This window comes from Salvelinus fontinalis, chromosome 19, assembly GCF_029448725.1.
Source record: "Salvelinus fontinalis isolate EN_2023a chromosome 19, ASM2944872v1, whole genome shotgun sequence".
NCBI lineage: Eukaryota > Metazoa > Chordata > Actinopteri > Salmoniformes > Salmonidae > Salvelinus > Salvelinus fontinalis.
Window position 1 is genome coordinate 5,314,189 of NC_074683.1, and position 18,290 is coordinate 5,332,478.

At 41.9% G+C, this 18,290-nt stretch overlaps 1 protein-coding gene across 1 annotated transcript; it reads right to left on the reverse strand.

Moving 5' to 3' along the window:
* Positions 1–7,356: 7,356 nt before the first annotated feature.
* LOC129816248 (uncharacterized) lies at positions 7,357–13,853 on the reverse strand. Its single transcript, XM_055870494.1, has 8 exons — positions 13,470–13,853; positions 12,973–13,082; positions 10,838–10,958; positions 9,746–9,903; positions 9,377–9,525; positions 9,084–9,243; positions 8,868–8,995; positions 7,357–8,569 (listed from the first exon to the last, which is right to left on the reverse strand). Exons 2-8 carry the CDS (start codon positions 13,019–13,021, stop codon positions 7,691–7,693), a joined length of 1,644 nt encoding a protein of 547 aa, XP_055726469.1. The 5' UTR covers positions 13,022–13,082; positions 13,470–13,853; the 3' UTR covers positions 7,357–7,690.
* Positions 13,854–18,290: the final 4,437 nt, after the last annotated feature.

Genomic DNA, 18,290 nt, shown 5'->3' on the forward strand with positions numbered 1-18,290 from the left:
TTATATGATATGTAAATAGTTTATGATTAGTAAACGCCATAGTGTAGGATACTTTTGTTGGATACTTCTCCCTATTAGCTGAAAGCATATATTTTTTTAAACCATTTTTGCTATCACACTTGCTGTTGGGTGCGAACAGATTCCTAAATCATGGTAATTTGTTGTGCAATGTAGACTTCGACTCCCTCCGAGGCATGTGTTGCTAGGCAACACTCCTGAAATTGCTGGGGCAGGCCTGCTTCCTCCGTAGATAAAGCCAGTGTGAGAAACTTGCCAACAAACATTTGTGCTATGAAACTAAATAAATACTGCACTCTGACCCACAACATATTTGCTACATTCATTATACTGTTAGACAAAGCAAGGAAAGTGACCTTCAATACGCGATGTAGCCTAGTTCTATTGGAATTTGCAACTGTTTGTAAGAAATTAATATGCTAGGTTCTGACATGACTCACTGCATCTTGAAAGTCTCTCCAAGGGGACCAGATGTTTTTAAAATGGAGAACGTATATGTGCAAGCTCTGTTAGTGCTACTGAACACAACTCCAAAGTATTTTAAGTATTTTAACCCTGAGGAAATGCTGATACTCATTGTCGTTGATGAGTTTAAAGCCATCTTGGGGGGTCGGGCGTGAGATTTGGTTCCCCAATACAGCGAACACCTGGCTGTAGTAGGTGGGGTTTCGGTCAGAGGAACTCAGGTCAGGCTACACACCAGAGGGGACTGTACATGCTCACAACCAGCCACCTCTTCCCAAGTCTGTCCTACCCTTCCTCTTCTGTACAGGAGGGACAAAACATAGGGAATAAGAGAGAGAGGGAGGGAAAGAGCAGTTGAAGACTAGCTGAAGTGTTTTGAACTTTAGTTACCTTTAACTAATCTGCTTACTTGTTGGTGAAATATTACAATAGTAACTATGGGTATGTATCATTGCATTTAAATGCAGGAAGACACTCCCAGTACTGTTCTGACAAGTCTATCTTTATCTACATGGTGTAATTACAGTATTGAATCTCCCAAAGAGCAAACGCCTCAAGGGAAGGCTGTTTTGGCTTGTTTAAGATATTTAGACATTAGGGAGGGAGAGAGATACTCATACAGATCACAGAATGACACACTCACACCCACAAGCAAACACTTACCTGTCAGAGCAAACCTTCACGAGGTAATACACACCCCTGGCTGCCACGTCAGGATATGGACAAAATGGCTGGAGAAGAGAGTCACATTGATTGGAGCAGGCAGATCACACATTGCTGAGAGAGACAGAATTATATTAGGATATTTCACCTCAGAAATACGGTAATGGCTACAATGAAGCAGTAGGCCTTGTGGAAAATACAGTGCATTCGGAAAGTATTCAGACCCCTTGACTTTTTCCACAAGGCTTACTGCTCTCAGCTGTGTGTGATCTGCCTGCTCCAGTCAATGTGACTTTTAGTGTTTTTCAAAAATGTATTATTTTTTTTATTTTTTTTTCCATCAATCTACTACACACATACCCCAAAAAGAAAAAAGAAAAAACAGGTTATTGGAATTTTTTGCAAGGTATTAAAATAAAAAAACAGAAATATTACATTTGCATAAGTATTCAGACCCTTTACTCAGTACTTTGTTGAAGCACCTTTGGCAGCAATTACAGCCTCAAGTCTTCTTGGGTATGACACCACAAGCTTGGCAAGCCTGTATTTGTGGAGTTTCTCCCATTCTTCTCTGCTGCTCCTCTCAAGCTCTGTCAGGTTGGATGGGGAGCGTTGCTGCACAGCTATGTTCAGAGACTTGTCCCAAAGTCACATTTAAGAAGGAAGGATGGAGGCCACTGTGTTCTTGGGGACCTTGCAGAAATATTTTTGTACCCTTCCCCAAATCTGTGCCTCGACACAATCTTGTCTCGGAACTCTACGGACAATTCCTTTGACCTCATTGCTTGGTTTTTGCTCTGACATGCACTGTCAACTGTTGGACCTTATATAGACAGGTGTGTGCCTTTCCAAATCATGTCCAATCAATTTAATTTACCACAGGGGGACTCCAATCAAGGATGATCAATGGAAACAGGATGCACATGGCCTCAATTTCGAGTCCCACAGCAAAGGGTCTGAATACATATGTAAATAAGGTATTTCTGTTTTAAAAAAATCATACATTTGCTAAAAATACAAAAAAAAACTGTTCTTGCTTTGTCATTATGGGGTATGGTGTGTAGATTGATGAGGATTTGTATTTATTTAATACATTTTAGAATAAGGCTGTAACCTAACAAAATGTGGAAAAAGTCAAGGGGTCTGAATACTTTCCGAATGCACTGTATCTCTGACCGATAGATTCATATCTGTATTCCCAGTCATGTGAAATCCATAGATTAGGGCCTAATGAATTTATTTAAATTGACAGATTTTCCTTATATGAACTGTAATGCAGTAAAATCTTAGAAATTGTTGCATGTTGCATTTATATTCTTGTTCTGTGTGCATGAAGTGGGCAAAACAGTATGTAAACATTATTGAAGTGATTATGTACATAGTGCAGCAGTCTCTAAGGTGCAGGGTTGAGTACCGGGTGGTAGCCGGCTAGTAACAGTGACTAAAGTTCAGAGAAAGGTACTGGGCGGAGGCTGTCTATTGGTGACTATTTAACAGTCTAATGGCTTGGAGATAGAAGCTGTTTTTCAGTCTCTCGTTCGCAGCTTTAATGCACCTGTACTGTCTCCGCCTTCTAGATGGTAGTGGGGTGAACAGGCCGTAGTTTGGAGGAATGAGGTCCTTGATTATCTTCTTGGTCTTCCTGTGACACCAGGTGCTGTAGATGTCCTGGAGAGCAGGCACATATACAGTATAGTTACAGTTCGTGAGAATGTGATATGGGGGTTGTTTATTTTGACATTACAAAGAAAATCTTTTATAAACAATGGCATGTTGCACTGAGCCTTGCTGTTGGAAAACCACATCAGCATCCGACTTTCGGCTGTTGTAGATGCACCTCCCCAGACCTAACTCCTTGACTTTAATCTACAGCCGGTTGCTTTCGCCTTACTACTCAAACGAGCCCTATATGTACAAATGAATGTGATATTTGAGTCTCTCTCTCCTCAATTGATGTTAAAATGTACACACATGGGCAAGGGGTCGGGCAACGCAAGTTATAAGACCAGAATTTTCTGTGTTGGGGAACCAAATCTCCTAATATAATTCTGTCTCTCTCAGCAATGTGTGATCTGTCTCTCTCTTTTCTTTTCCTGATAGTATGGTACGGTCACATAAGACTTAAGATTACTTAACGTTAGCCACCTAGCTAATACTAGTGTTAGCCACCTAGCAAACATTAGCCACAACAAATTGGAATTCACAACATATCATACGTTTTCCAAATTTGTAACATATTGTACGAATTGCAATTCGTAACATATAATACAAATTGTAATTCGTAACATATCATACGATGGCCATCCACAAATTAATACATAACATACGAAATGTAACATATCATACTAATAGGAGTGTCCAGGGTTTACATTTATTATGTTACGTCTTCCCCTGAGTCCAGGCTGACAGTGTCGTACCCTTTACTTTTTTTTGGTTCACCCCTGAGATTTTTGTACCTATTCAACGTTTGGAACCACAATAACCAGCATGTTGTTGAAATGTGGCCCGTCGGACCCCTATATATGAATGGACAAAGCCATCGACCACGTGACACCATTCATTCGATGTGTTTGTCCATTCATATACACTATATATACACATATGTATTCCACTGTATTCACATCCTACCATACATTTGTCTTTACATTATACCTTGAAGCTATTTTATCGCCCCCAGAAACCTCCTTTTACTCTCTGTTCCAGACGTTCTCGACGACCAATTCTCATAACTTTTAGCCGTACCCTTATCCTACTCCTCCTCTGTTCCTCTGGTGATGTAGAGGTGAATCCAGGCCCTGCAGTGCCTAGCTCCACTCCTATTCCCCAGGCGCTCTCTTTTGATGACTTCTTTAACCGCAATAGCCTTAGTTTCATGCATGTTAACATTAGAAGCCTCCTCCCTAAGTTTGTTTTATTCACTGCTTTAGCACACTCTGCCAACCCGGATGTTCTAGTCGTGTCTGAATCCTGGCTTAGGAAGACCACCAAAAATTTAGAAATTTTCAGACCTAACTACAACAGTTTCAGACAAGATAGAACAGCCAAAGGGGGCGGTGTTGCAAAATACTGCAAAGATAGCCTGCAGAGTTCTGTCCTACTATCCAGGTCTGTACCCAAACAATTTGAACATCCACTTTTAAAAATCCACCTCTCTAAAAATAAGTCTCTCACCGTTGCCGCCTGCTATAGACCACCCTCTGCCCCCAGCTGTGCTCTGGACACCATATGTGAACTGATTGCCCCCCATCTATCTTCAGAGCTCGTGCTGCTAGGCAACCTAAACTGGAACATGCTTAACACCCCAGCCATCCTACAATCTAATCTTGATGCCCTCAATCTCACACAAATTATCAATGAACCTACCAGGTCAATCAATCAATCAAATTTTATTTGTCACATACACATGGTTAGCAGATGTTAATGCGAGTGTAGCGAAATGCTTGTGCTTCTAGTTCCGACAATGCAGTAATAAATGCAGTAATAACCAACGAGTAATCTAACCTAACAATTCCACAACTACTACCTTATACACACAAGTGTAAAGGGATAAATAATATGTACATAAAGATATATGAATGAGTGATGGTACACATGGGGGTGCCACAGGGCTCAATTCTTGGACCGACTCTCTTCTCTGTATACATCAAGGATGTCGCTCTTGCTGCTGGTGAGTCTCTGATCCACCTCTACGCAGACAACACCATTCTGTATACTTCTGGCCCTTCTTTGGACACTGTGTTAACAACCCTCCAGGCGAGCTTCAATGCCATACAACTCTCCTTCCGTGGCCTCCAATTTCTCTTAAATACAAGTAAAACTAAATGCATGCTCTTCAACCGATCGCTGCCTGCACCTGCCAGCCCGTCCAACATCACTACTCTGGACGGCTCTGACTTAGAATATGTGGACAACTACAAATACCTAGGTGTCTGGTTAGACTGTAAACTCTCCTTCCAGACTCACATCAAACATCTCCAATCCAAAGTTAAATCTAGAATTGGCTCCCTATTCCGCAACAAAGCCTCCTTCACTCATGCTGCCGAACATACCCTTGTAAAACTGACCATCCTACCAATCCTCGACTTTGGCGATGTCATTTACAAAATAGCCTCCAATACCCTACTCAATAAATTGGATGCAGTCTATCACAGTGCCATCCGTTTTGTCACCAAAGCCCCATATACTACCCACCACTGCGACCTGTACGCTCTTGTTGACTGGCCCTCGCTTCATACTCGTCGCCAAACCCACTGGCTCCAGGTCATCTACAAGACCCTGCGAGTTAAAGTCCCCCCTTATCTCAGCTTGCTGGTCACCATAGCAGCACCCACCTGTAGCACGCGCTCCAGCAGGTATATCTCTCTGGTCACCCCCAAAACCAATTCTTCCTTTGGCCGCCTCTCCTTCCAGTTCTCTGCTGCCAATGACTATAATGAACTACAAAAATCTCTGAAACTGGAAACACTTATCTCCCTCACTAGCTTTAAGCACCAGCTGCCAGAGCAGCTCACATATTACTGCACCTGTACATAGCCCATCTATAATTTAGCCCAAACAACTACTTCTTTCCCTACTGTATTTATTTATTTTGCTCCTTTGCACCCCATTATTTCTATCTGCACATTCTTCCACTGCAAATCTACCATTCCAGTGTTTCACTTGCTATATTGTATTTACTTCGCCACCATGGCCTTTTTTTGCCTTCACCTCCCTTATCTCACCTCACTTGCTCACATTGTATACAGACTTATTTTTCTACTGTATTATTGACTGTATGTTTGTTTTATTCCATGTGTAACTCTGTGCTGTTGTATGTGTCGAACTGCTTTGGTTTATCTTGGCCAGGTCGCAATTGTAAATGAGAACTTGTTCTCAACTTGCCTACCTGGTTAAATATAGGTGAAATAAAAAATAAAAATGTATGTGGACACCTCTTCAAATTAGTAGATTCAGCTATTTTAGCCAAACCCATTGCTAACAGGCATATAAAATTGAGCACACAGCCATGCAATCTCCATAGACAAACATTGTCAGTAGAATGGCCTTACTGAAGAGCTCAGTGACTTTCAACGTGGCACCGTCATAGGATGCCACCTTTCCAACAAGTCAGTTCGTCAAATTTCTGCCCTGCTAGAGCTGCCCTGGTCAACTGTAAGTGCTGTTATTGTGAAGTGGAAACGTCTAGGAACAACAACGGCTCAGCCGCAAAGTGGTAGGCCACACAAGCTCACTGAACGCTGAGTGTGTAAAAATTGCCTGTCCTCGGTTGCAACACTCACTACAGAGTTCCAAACTGCCTCTGGAAGCAACAATGAAGTGGGTTTCCATTGCCGAGCAGCCGCACACAAGCCTAAGATCACCATGTACAAAGCCAAGGGTTGGCTGGAGTGGTGCAAAGCTCGCTGTCATTGGACTCTGGAGCAGTGGAAACGCCTTTTCTGGAGTGATGAATCACGCTTCACCATCTGGAATTCCAACGAACTTATCTGGGTTTGGAGGATGCCAGGAGAACGCTACCTGCCCAATGCATAGTGCAAACTGTAAAGTTTAGTGGAGGAGGAATAATGGTCTGTGGCTGTTTTTCATGGTTCGGGATAGGCCCCTTAGTTCCAGTGGAAGGAAATCTTAATGCTACAGCATACAATGACATTCTAGACGATTCTGTGCTTCCAAATTTATGGCAACAGTTTGGTGAAGGCCCTCTCCTTTTCAGCATGACAATGCCCCCGTGCACAAAACGAGGTCCATTCAGAAATCGATTGTCGAGATCGGTGTGGATGAATTTGACTGGCCTGCACAGAGACCCTGACCTCAACCCAATCGAACACCGTTGGGAGGAATTGGAACACCGACTGCGAGCCAGGCCTAATCACCCAACATCAGTGCCTGACCTCACTAAGTCCTCGCAGCAATGTTTGAATATCTAGTGGAAAGCCTTCCCAGAAAAGTGGGGGCTATTATAGCAGCAAAGGGGGGACCAACTGCATATTAATGCACCTGATTTTGGGATGAGATGTTCGATGAGCAGGTGTCCACATACTTTTGGTCTTGTAGTGTATACAATCATTGGGGAAGAGTCAATAGCGCATTGATGCCAAATTAAGTCGGCCAAATTAAGTCGGTTAAGATGGCGTCACGATTTGATCCGAGCTCTTATTCTTCTCTCATGAAATTGCACTTACATTACAATAAATAAAACCGACAGACAAAAACAAGTGCATGGCATTTTATGGAAATTAATATTTTAATTACACATCCTCAACAGAAGGCAATAATTGGGAAGGAATGTAGGCTTATGTGAGACAGCATATCCAACCAAGTGGAATATAGTCCCGTGTAGCTCAGTTGGTAGAGCATGGCACTTGCAGCGCCACGGTTGTGGGTTTGATTCCCACGGGGGGCTACTATAAAAAAAAAAATGTATACACTCACTACTACTGTAAGTCGCTCTGGATAAGAGCGTCTGCTAAATGACGTAAATGTAAATATCTGTGCAGTTATCGGGTAAGGAACACTATTACAGAGCCACACACATACACAATAATCAATGCCCCATGTACCCTGATAAGTCTTCCTCCTCTTCTTCTGTCTCATTGTCAGCCTGCTCAGTGCCTGTGTGCGTTACAAGGTAGCCAGAGTGTGTCTCTGTGCTGCTGTCAGCATGTCTATTTGAATATTCAGAGTATATCCATGTGCAGACTGTCTGTGGCAGTGTCAGTACTAGGCCTGTATCCTCCTGTATCTCACTCGGAGATCTCATGCTGCCCAGTCGTAAGTTCCTCTGTAAGGAGTCTATGGGAAGTTGAGGCTTCTGCTCCTGTTTTGAAAATTCTAATAGAAAGTCTGTCTCCTCTTCATACTCATCCTCCTCATCCCTCTTTAATGCCCCCAGAGTCACAGAGAACAGATTGACATTACCAGAGGTCTCCTTCTCCTCTCTTTCTTTCTCCTCCTCTCCACCCAACCCTCCAAGTCCCAGAGGTCTGGGTCGGTCTCCGTCAAAGCTGGAAATGACCCTCGCCTGTTCACCTGTGACCTCTCCCTGAGCCTGACATCCTAGCACCATCACACCCACAGGAGCTTCCCTTTCCTCCTCAGCAGCAGCTACCCCAGAACTCAATCCCCCAGAATGCCATGCGGTGTCAATGAGGGCTACGTTGGCCCCTGATGCATCCTGGGACTGTGTGGTGCTAGAGCTGCTGTCAGAGGAGAGCCCCACAGGGCGGTCCATGTAGTCGTCGTTTCCCCCCTCTTCCTCTTCCTCTTCTTCTTCCTCCTCCTCACCTGCTTGGTTAGAGTTCTCTCTGTCATGGTGTGTTTTTGATCTGCAGGCCTTCCCTTGTTCCTCTGTCTTAGAAGATATAGAGACCAAGTCAGGGATCGTCCTCTCTGGGATGAGGAAGAAGCCCTCCACCAGGGCAGTCTGCATGGGGGGAGGAGAGAGAGGCCGTGTTAAACACAGAGAAAGGTACAGTGACGTCAATTCCTGAATTTTATGGCTATAGATGTTGTGTGTACACCCCTTTATGTAGACTACATGGGTGACAGAGTTCCTCTTACAGTATTTTCCTACAGGAATTGGCATTGGCTTTGCATTTGCATTGGCTTTGCATTTCTTAAGCTCCACAAATTCACATCCTAGATCCACAGATCAACATTGAAACAATGACACAGAGTGAGATTGTGAGGTGTAGTTAGTTACAGATGTAGCCATTTCTCACCAGTCCTCTAGGTTGGTGGGTCTTCAGCTTGCACAGGAACCCCATGTAGAACAGGCCAAACGTGAGAAACATCAGACCTACCCCACTCACACTGAGGACAACAGACACCCCAGCTACAACAGCAGGGACTGAGAGAGAGAGAGAGAGAATCATGATCAAATATGAGCTCTGTGCAATTGGGATGAAACATTGACTTAAACTATAGACAATATTCACCTCTGTTGGGCTCCAGAATGCTGGTGTAAGCACACTTCCACCCAGAGGACCGTGTGTTGTGGTTGGTGATGATCCTTGTGTACACCCTCACACAGTACTCCATACCCACCTCCAAGTTCTCCAGCATGTAAGCTAAATTAGTTGTTTGGGTCATTTGGGGCTGGAAATGAACATGAACGAAGAGTAATAATTCACATGAAACGGTCCTCTATTTCACATCATAAAAAATAAAAAAAGAGTACAATTTGATACGGCAATGAAGACAAGGAAAGAATAGGCCTAGTTGTTTTTACCTTTGTCTCTCCTGCTCTCTTCCAGTAGATGTCAAAAGATAAGGATTTCCCATAGATCTTTTTAATAGTTTCTATCTCAAGCAGTGTGATGTTGATTTCCAGGCAGTTGCCACATCCATCCAAAGACAATATTGGAGAGCCAATAACAGCTATGTAAGATATAATGGTACTGTAGCATCATTTCACACAGATTAAACAATTTACAAATGATCAGACACGTTCACACACAAATACATGCCTAGATTGTGTAATTTAATGTCAACTTGGATAATGTAAATAATTGCACTCACACAAACACCTATTCGAAGTCTCTAGCAAAGAAATATCTTAACATTCCTATTAGCAGGACAAAATAGAGAGCAGACATACTCTGTGTGAAGGGGGTGAAGGTGGTCTCGACCACGGGCGACTCTGAGAGGTTACGGGAGGCCCAAACACAGAATTTATGCTCTTCTTTGGGGAACTTTAGATCCAGCCTATGACTTGTCATGTTGGTTTGATGTAGAAATTGCAGGCTGTGGTTTTTTCTGTTGAGACAGAAACAAGGAGGGTAATTTTTGTGTGGTGCGGAATATTAGCAAATAAAACAAGGAGTAGGCCGAGTTGAATAACTTTATTAACAAAAGTATGGTTGGTTCAATTCCAAATTATTCAAATGTTTAATTAGTGTGGTCTTCAAATCTCAACAATATCTCAACAGAATTCTATACCCATATCACTCAGTAGTTTTTCCTGTTCCATAATGAGTATTTATCTGTAGTTCAAACAAAACAAAACTGTGTTTTCAGTAAGCTCATCTGTCTGACTCACCAGACCCCTAGCAGAAGAGAAAGTGGTTGATTATATTGAATTTCCTTGAAATTCACAGCCTTTTTAAAGTGGTAACACCTGCATAACAGAGTACTGTCTCTAGAGTCTAGAGCAGATACTATGAGGGTGGAAACAACGACCACGATGACACAAAGCTGTATCTACGGTCAAGTGAAAGCAATACTTGAGAAAAACACTTCACACTGCAGTCAAATCTTCCAGCCACAACACACTTTGTAAGACAACCAACATTAGCCCATTCAGCAGAATTTGCCTAAAGGTAAAGGTTATAGCTTACTTTCCAATGACTGTCACTCTGAAAAGCAATGATTTACTACTGTAAATAGTGTTATTACATCTAACCTCTGAGACAATCCACAACCCAGTCATATCAAGTGTGTCATGGGAATCCGATCAACATCATTCGTCTAAAGTCCAAAAACTTAACCACAATGCAGTAGTAGAATTATCCAACAAGATTAACACAAACAAAATCATGATGATAGGTGACACTATACTCAGTTTGAATTCAAAGTAACTGTCCAGATTTCCACCACTGCTAAATGCATATAGGCAAAGCACTGGGTTTGGGCGTACCTACACAACAGAATGGTGTGGGAATAAACCGGTCATTAAAAATATTGTGACAACCTGCGGCTGATCTTGTACACCGTCCCAGGAGGTGTGCCTGGACCGGCGCGCCAGCGTAGAACATGGTGGAAGTTGAGGGACTCTATGGAAACATTGACTGGAGCAGGGAGGGAGCACAGGGCTAAAAGGAAGAAGATAATACAGTGAGGGCCATTACCATCAAACTCATAAAGATAACATACAGTATATGGTACCACTATACTGCCCACAGACACAGACTGTTTGTGGGTGGGTATATATGTGAGAGCAAATGTTGATCACAGTATCTTATCCGAGGCCAGGTAGGCAGGTACAGTAAATACATAACTTCCTGCTAGTATCTGGCAGTAAAACTGGAATGCTATATTGAACCATTTTTTTTTATTATTATTTTTTATTTATTTTTCTCCCCAATTTCGTGATATTGTAACTACCAATTGGATCTTGTCCCAACGCCGCAACTCCCGTACGGACTCGGGAGATCGAAGGTCGAGAGCCATGCGTCCTCTGAAACACGACCCTGCAAAGCAGCACTGCTTCTTGACACACTGCTCGCTTAACCCGGAAGCCAGCCGCACCAATGTGTCAGAGGAAACACCGTACAACTGGCGACCGTGTCAGTGTGCATGCACCCGGCGCACCACAGGATTCGTGGGAACAAGGACATGCCGGCCAAACCCGGGCGACGCTGGGCCAATTGTGCGCCGTCTCATGGGTTTCCCGGTCGCGGCCAGCTGCGACACAGCCCGGGATCGAACCCGGATCCGTAGTGATGCCTCAAACACTGCAGCGCCTTACATGGAACTCAAACCGGCTGCGCTAGTGCACCATCGTGCATAAATATATTTTGTCCCCCTACACCAAATGTGATCCTGACACGCAGGTTAAAATATCAAAACAAACTCTGAACCAATGACAATTTGGGGATAGGTCGAAAAGCATTAGCTTGCTGTTGCTAGCTAATTTGTCCTGGCATTTGTCCTAAACATTAGGTTGTTATTTTACCTGAAATGCACAAGGTCCTCTACTCCAACAATTAATCCACACATAAAAACAGTCAAACTAATCATTTCTAGTCATCGCTCCTCCTTCCAGGCTTTTTCATGTTTAATTTATATGGTGATTGCATCTACACTTTCAATGTTTTACCACGACAACCGGCAACATTTCGCCTTTCAATCACCCATGTGGGTATAACCAATGAGGAGATGGCACGTGGGTACCTGCTTCTATAAACCAATGAGGAGATGGGAGAGGCATGACTTGCAGCGCAATCTGCATCAGAAATAGGAATGACTTCTATTTTAGCCCTTGGCAACGCAGACGCTCATTGACGCGCGCGAGCACTGTGTGCAATAATTGAATAACATAGATTCCCAAATGTATTTTGCAACGCTCGCACACGCGACACGAGCGGTGTTGTCAGGGTATTAGACCGCTGCGCCACTAAAATATTTTATTTTCCAGTTCAGTACAAAAACAGCTGCCAGAAATATAAGGTGGAATATTTAAGCTATAAGGCCCGAGGGGGTGTGGTATATGGCCAATATTCCATGGCTAAGAGCTGCTCTTAGGCATGACGCAACGCCTTGATACAGCCCTTAGCCGTGGTATATTGTCCATATATCACAAACCCCTGAGGTGCCTTATTGCTATTATAAACGATTACACCAACGTAATTAGAGCAGTAAAAATGTAAATATACATGTTTTTGTTATACCCGTGGTATATGGTCTGATATGCCATGGCTGTCAGCCAATCAGCATTCAACCACCCAGATCATTTACACTTATTATAAACTGGGTGGTTTGAGTCCTGAATGCTGATTGGCTGAAAGATGTGGTATATCAGACCGTATACCATGGGTATGACAAAACATTTATTTTTACAGGCTCTAATTACTTTGGTAACCAGTTCATAATAACAATAAGGCACCTCAGGGGTTTGTGATATATGAACAATATACCACGGCTAAGGGCTGTATCTAGGCACTCTTGCGTCGTGCTTAACAACAGCCCTTAGCGGTGGTATTTTGGCCTCCCTCGTGCCTTATTGCTTAAATAACGCAAACTACAACAACATATATGATAGTGACAAAAACAGTACAGTCAGATGTTGAACATGTTCTATAACAATGATTGGTGTCGGTAACTTACCATAGCAACACTGCAACATCAAATATATAGTCAGAAGGAAATGTTTCATATCTTCTTATTTATTAAACATCACATAGCTTAAGTCTTCTAACTCATGGTTGGTTATTGACCTGAAAAAAAGAAAGATTGAATACAGAAAATAAACTTGTCCTGCACACACAATAGGAAAGGTTGACACTACGATTCGATCCTATACATAACTATCGTGAGGTTTGCATCCCATCAAACATGAAGATCAGGTTGCATGTTGCAATATTGAGACAGGAGGACAACACTTTACATCCAGGCTACTATTATTTATGTGTTTATAGAAATCTGGTGTCTATAACCCTTCTACAAATCTTGAAATTATTAAACACAACAAACTATTTTTAGGATATAAAAAAAAAAACTCAGAACTGTAGTAATGAAAAGCCACAGTGTTTCTATAATACAATGATACATGCTACACTGTTTCTTAATGTGAACTAAATGCTGACATTAATAAATAATTATACCTGAAGACCTTGCGTTCTAGAGGAATTCCATTCGGATGAAAGTGATGTTAACCTGTTCGTAAAAGCAGAAGCGAAAATATACATGTGAAAACATAGATATAGATAGACGGTCTGAAGGAGCCAACACTCGCAAAAAAAGAGTCTAGCAATCCGCGCTTCAGGAGCCTCCTGGTTTACGGTCCAAATACTTAAACGACACACCCAATTCCCTCAGCACTCAAATTAAGTGGACACTTGACGACTGACGAGTATACACCTGCAGGGCAAGAGCGGGGGAGGTAGGAATGATTTTTAAATGGCCCACCCTTGACCGGAAATTCGTCACTCGCTAATCCCGCGTGGACTGTGTTTTCAACCACCGGTACCTTGTGGGTGCTTTATACACGCTACAGTCAATTATGAGTGCATGTTTGGACCGTACACCCCGGATTTTTGCGCGAATACACAACACTTTACGGTATCACGTGTTTTCTGGTAGCGAAACTAAACTCTCATCGACAGAAAGAGGCCAAAGCACAGAGTTTCTAAACCTAGAGGCGCTCCCAGATATAATTTTGAGCTGATGGGGAAACTCCACTGGCATCGTATTAACGCCCATTGTGTACTTCGTCCATGTGTCGTTAATGGGCCGCGCGATGCATTCTGTCCGATTCTGGGACAAGGAGAGGTGAGCTCTCCTTCAAGGAGTCAATTGAGTACCACTGAGTCATAAAACACAAACTAGCGGTAAAACCCAGACGTGGTTCCAATCGTTTTTCCACCATTCATTTTTCTATAGGGGATTTTAGAACTAATTCATATAAGGTCTGTATTTTGTGTAGGTTTACCCCGGAAAGACTCTCGGACAAGGTAACTTTTATCAATATATTTGTCTGTAATTATCCCCCCCCTAAATTAAATTCTAACTAGTTGTTAATGTGGCTATCATACAGAACTGCAGTGTTGGGAAAAGTACTCAGTTGTCATACTAGAGTAAAAGTAAAGATACCATAATGGAAAAATTACAAAAGTAAAAGTCAACCAGTAAAATACTAACGTTACTTGAGTAAAAGTCTAAAAGTGTTTGGTTTTAAATATACTTAAGTATCAAAAGTAAATGTAATTGCAAAAATCTACTTAAGTATTAAAAGTAAAAGTATAATCATTTCAAGTTCCTTATATTAAGCAAATCAGATGGCCACATTTTCAAATTTTTATTTATTTCCGGATAGTCAGGGGCACACTCCAATATTCAGACATCATTACAAATTAAGCATATGTTTAGTGAGTCTGCCAGATCAGAGGCAGTAGGGATGACATCTAATGTTTTCTTGATAAGTGTGTGAATTAAACCATTTTCCTCTCCTGCAAAGCATTCAAGATGTAACAAGTACTTTTGGGTTTCAGGGAAAATGTGGGTAGTAAAAAGTAAATTATTTTCTTTAGGAATGTAGAAAAGTAAAAGTTTCCAAAAATATAAATAGTAAAGTACAGATACCCCCAAAACTACTTTAATCCTTTTAGTATTTTACTTACAGTTGAAGTCAGAATTTTACATACACCTTAGCCAAATACATTTACACGCAGTTTTCACAATTCCTGACTTTAAATCCTAGTAAAAATCTCTGTCTTAGGTCGGTTAGGATCACCACTTTATTTTAAGAATGTGAAATGTCAGAATAATGGTAGAGAGAATGATTTAGTTCCGCTTTTATTTCTTTCATCACATTCCGAGTGGGTCAGATGTTTACATACACTCAATTAGTATTTGGTAGCATTGCCTTTAAATTGTTTAACTTGGGTAAAACATTTCAGGTAGCCTTCCACAAGCTTCCCATAATACGTTTCCCATAATAAGCTTCCCATAATAAGCTGTGTGAATTTGCGTCAGGTTTGTAGGCCTCCTACGCTTTTTCTATAGGATTGAGGTCAGGGCTTTGGGATGGCCACTCCAATACCTTGACTTTTGTCCTTAAGCCAATTTGCCACAACTTTGTAAGTATGCTTGGGGTCATTGTCCATTTGGAAGACCCATTTACAACCAAGCTTTAACTTCCTGACTGATGTCTTGAGATGTTGCTTCAATATATCCACATAATTTTCCTACCTCATGATGCCATCTATTTTGTGAAGTGCACCAGTACCTCCTGTAGCAAAGCACCCCCACAACATGATGCTGCCACCCCCGTGCTTCACGGTTGAGATGGTGTTCTTCGACTTGCAAGTCTCCCCCTTTTCCTCCAAACATAACGATGGTCATTATGGCCAAACAGTTCTATTTTTGTTTCATCAGACCAGAGGACATTTCTCCAAAAAGTTCGATCTTTGTCCCCATGTGCAGTTGATATCTGTAGTCTGGCTTCTTTATGGCGGTTTTGGACCAGTGGCTTCTTCCTTGCTGAGCAGCCTTTCAGGTTATGTCAATATAGGACTCGTTTTACTGTGGATATAGATACCTTTGTACCTGTTTCCTCCAGCATCTTCACAAGGTCCTTTGCTGTTGTTCTGGGATTGATTTGCACTTTTTGCACCAAAGTACGTTCATCTCTAGGAGACAGAATGCGTCTCCTTCCTGAGTGGTATGACGGCTGTATGGTCCCAGGGTGTTTATACTTGCGTACTATTGTTTGTACAGGTGAATGTGGTACCTTCAGGTATTTGGAAATTGCTCCCAAGGATGACCCAGGCATGTGGAGGTCTACACAAATTTTTCTGAGGTCTTGGCTGATTTCTTTTTATTTTCCCATGATGTCAAGCAAAGAGGCACTGAGTTTGAAGCTAGGCCTTGAAATACATCCACAGGTACACTTCCAATTGACTCAAATGATGAATCTTCTAAAGCCATGTCATCGTTTTCTGGAATTTTCCAAGCTGTTTAAAGGCACAGTCAGTTTAGTGTATGTGAACTTCTGACCCACTGGAATTGTGATACAGTGGATTATAAGTGAAATAATCTGTCTGTAAACAATTGTTGGAATAATTACTTGTGTCATGCACAAAGTAGATATCCTAACTGACTTGCCAAAATTATAGTTTGTTAACAAGAAATTTGTGGAGTGGTTGAAAAACTAGTTTTAATGACTCCAACCTAATTGTATGTAAACTTTCGACTTCAACTGTAAGTACTTTACACCACTGCAGAATTGCACATCCTGTCACATGCTTTGACGTCATCACTCAAGGCAGTGTTGCAGGGATGGAAAAAGTTACTCCACGCAAATGCTCAGCAACAAGGAACCTAGCAGGTGAAATCAAATAGAATAAATAGTAGATATTATAGCCTTTTTGTAGTTTCTCATTTAAATAATTGATATTGTGGGATATTGTGGGATAGCATCTTTCCAACTACCTATCTTAGCTGTTTTTTCTAGAATTATTGAATATCCCTGGTTTTTGTAGCTAACTAGATAGCTAATCTTAGGTCTCTCTGTCGATCAGAAGCAAGGATGGTTCAGTGCTATGTACTGGATTGTAACCACTACTCCAATAAGCATACGTGAATTTTATCGTTTTCCAACCTCTGTAATCGAGAGGCTATGTCACGCCCTGGCCTTAGTTATCTTTATTTTCTGTAATATTTTGGTTAGGTCAGGGTGTGACAGTGGGGAGGTTTGTGTTTTTGTCTTGGGTGGTTGTAGTGTCTAGGGGGTTTTGTTAGAGTGTATGGGTTAGTGTTGAGTGTAGGTTTCTAGGTATGTCTATGGTTGCCTGAATGGTTCTCAGAGACAGCTGTCATTCATTTGTCCCTGATTGGGAGCCATATTTAAGGCAGCCATAGGCATTGGGCTGTGGTGGGTAATTGTCTATGTCTATGTGATGTTGCATGTTTGCACTCAGTATTATAGCGGTCACGTTCGTGGTGTTATTTTGTATTGTTTGTTAAGTGTTCGTCGTTATTAAAAAGAAGAATGTATTTCTCTCACGCTGCGCCTTGGTCTCCTCACTACGACGATCGTGACAGGCTAGCTGCTGACAAACTATTTTGGTTAGGTCAAAGATCTGTGGTTAGCTAGGTGCTTATGAAATTTAGCTAGATAACCACCGACTGTAGTTGTGTGTACAATGCACGTTAACGTTAACTTTCTTACAAGTAAAAGAAAACCAGCATAGGCAAGCATAATGGCTGTTGTGACCTTTTTATTGACAAGTCTTTAGTGAGCTAGCCAGCTAGTTAACGGTAGCTCACAGATTGTGTAGTCATACACTATACACACAAAAGAATGTGGACACCTGTTAAAATTACACATTTGGCTTCAATGCGCCATTGAGTCTTCGCATAGGAAAGAATGGGGTAATGTGATCAATGGAAACAGAGGTTGCTTATGTAACAGTATAACTATAACTAACAGTATAACGACCCGGGCACGAACCAGGGACCCTCTGCACACATCAACAACGGTTACCCACGAAGCATCGTTACCCATCGCTCCACAAAGGCCGTGGCCCTTGCAGAGCAAGGGGAACCACTACTTCTAGGTTTCAGAGCAAGTGACGTAACTGATTGAAACGCTATTAGCCCGTACCCGCTAACTAGCTAGCCATTTCACATCCGTTACACTTATAAGAAGCGACACTAAAGTACCATACGATATTTAATTTATAGCTAGTAATTTTAATACTTTAAACCAGACTATCAGGTCAGTGGGTGTGAAGAATTAGCTGTATTAAGTTACAGTAAATGTTCAATAACACACTTGTAACTAGTTGTCAGTAAGATTTGAAAATTAAACAATAACTTCCTGTGAACCAGCTGCCATTAAGCTCCTGGAAACCGTACAGTAACCTTTAAACAGTGCAGGTCTTGATTGCCACAAGGTCTTACAAAGATTGCAAAACTGACAA

Excerpts from the sequence above, each read along its gene's own strand:
- LOC129816248 (XM_055870494.1), bottom strand. The coding sequence starts at position 13,021 with ATGAAACATTTCCTTCTGACTATATATTTGATGTTGCAGTGTTGCTAT. Across the intron at positions 10,959-12,972 it reads GATGTTGCAGTGTTGCTATG|CCCTGTGCTCCCTCCCTGCT; the intron begins GTAAGTTACCGA and ends TCTTCCTTTTAG. Across the intron at positions 9,244-9,376 it reads AGAGAGCAGGAGAGACAAAG|CCCCAAATGACCCAAACAAC; the intron begins GTAAAAACAACT and ends GTTCATTTCCAG.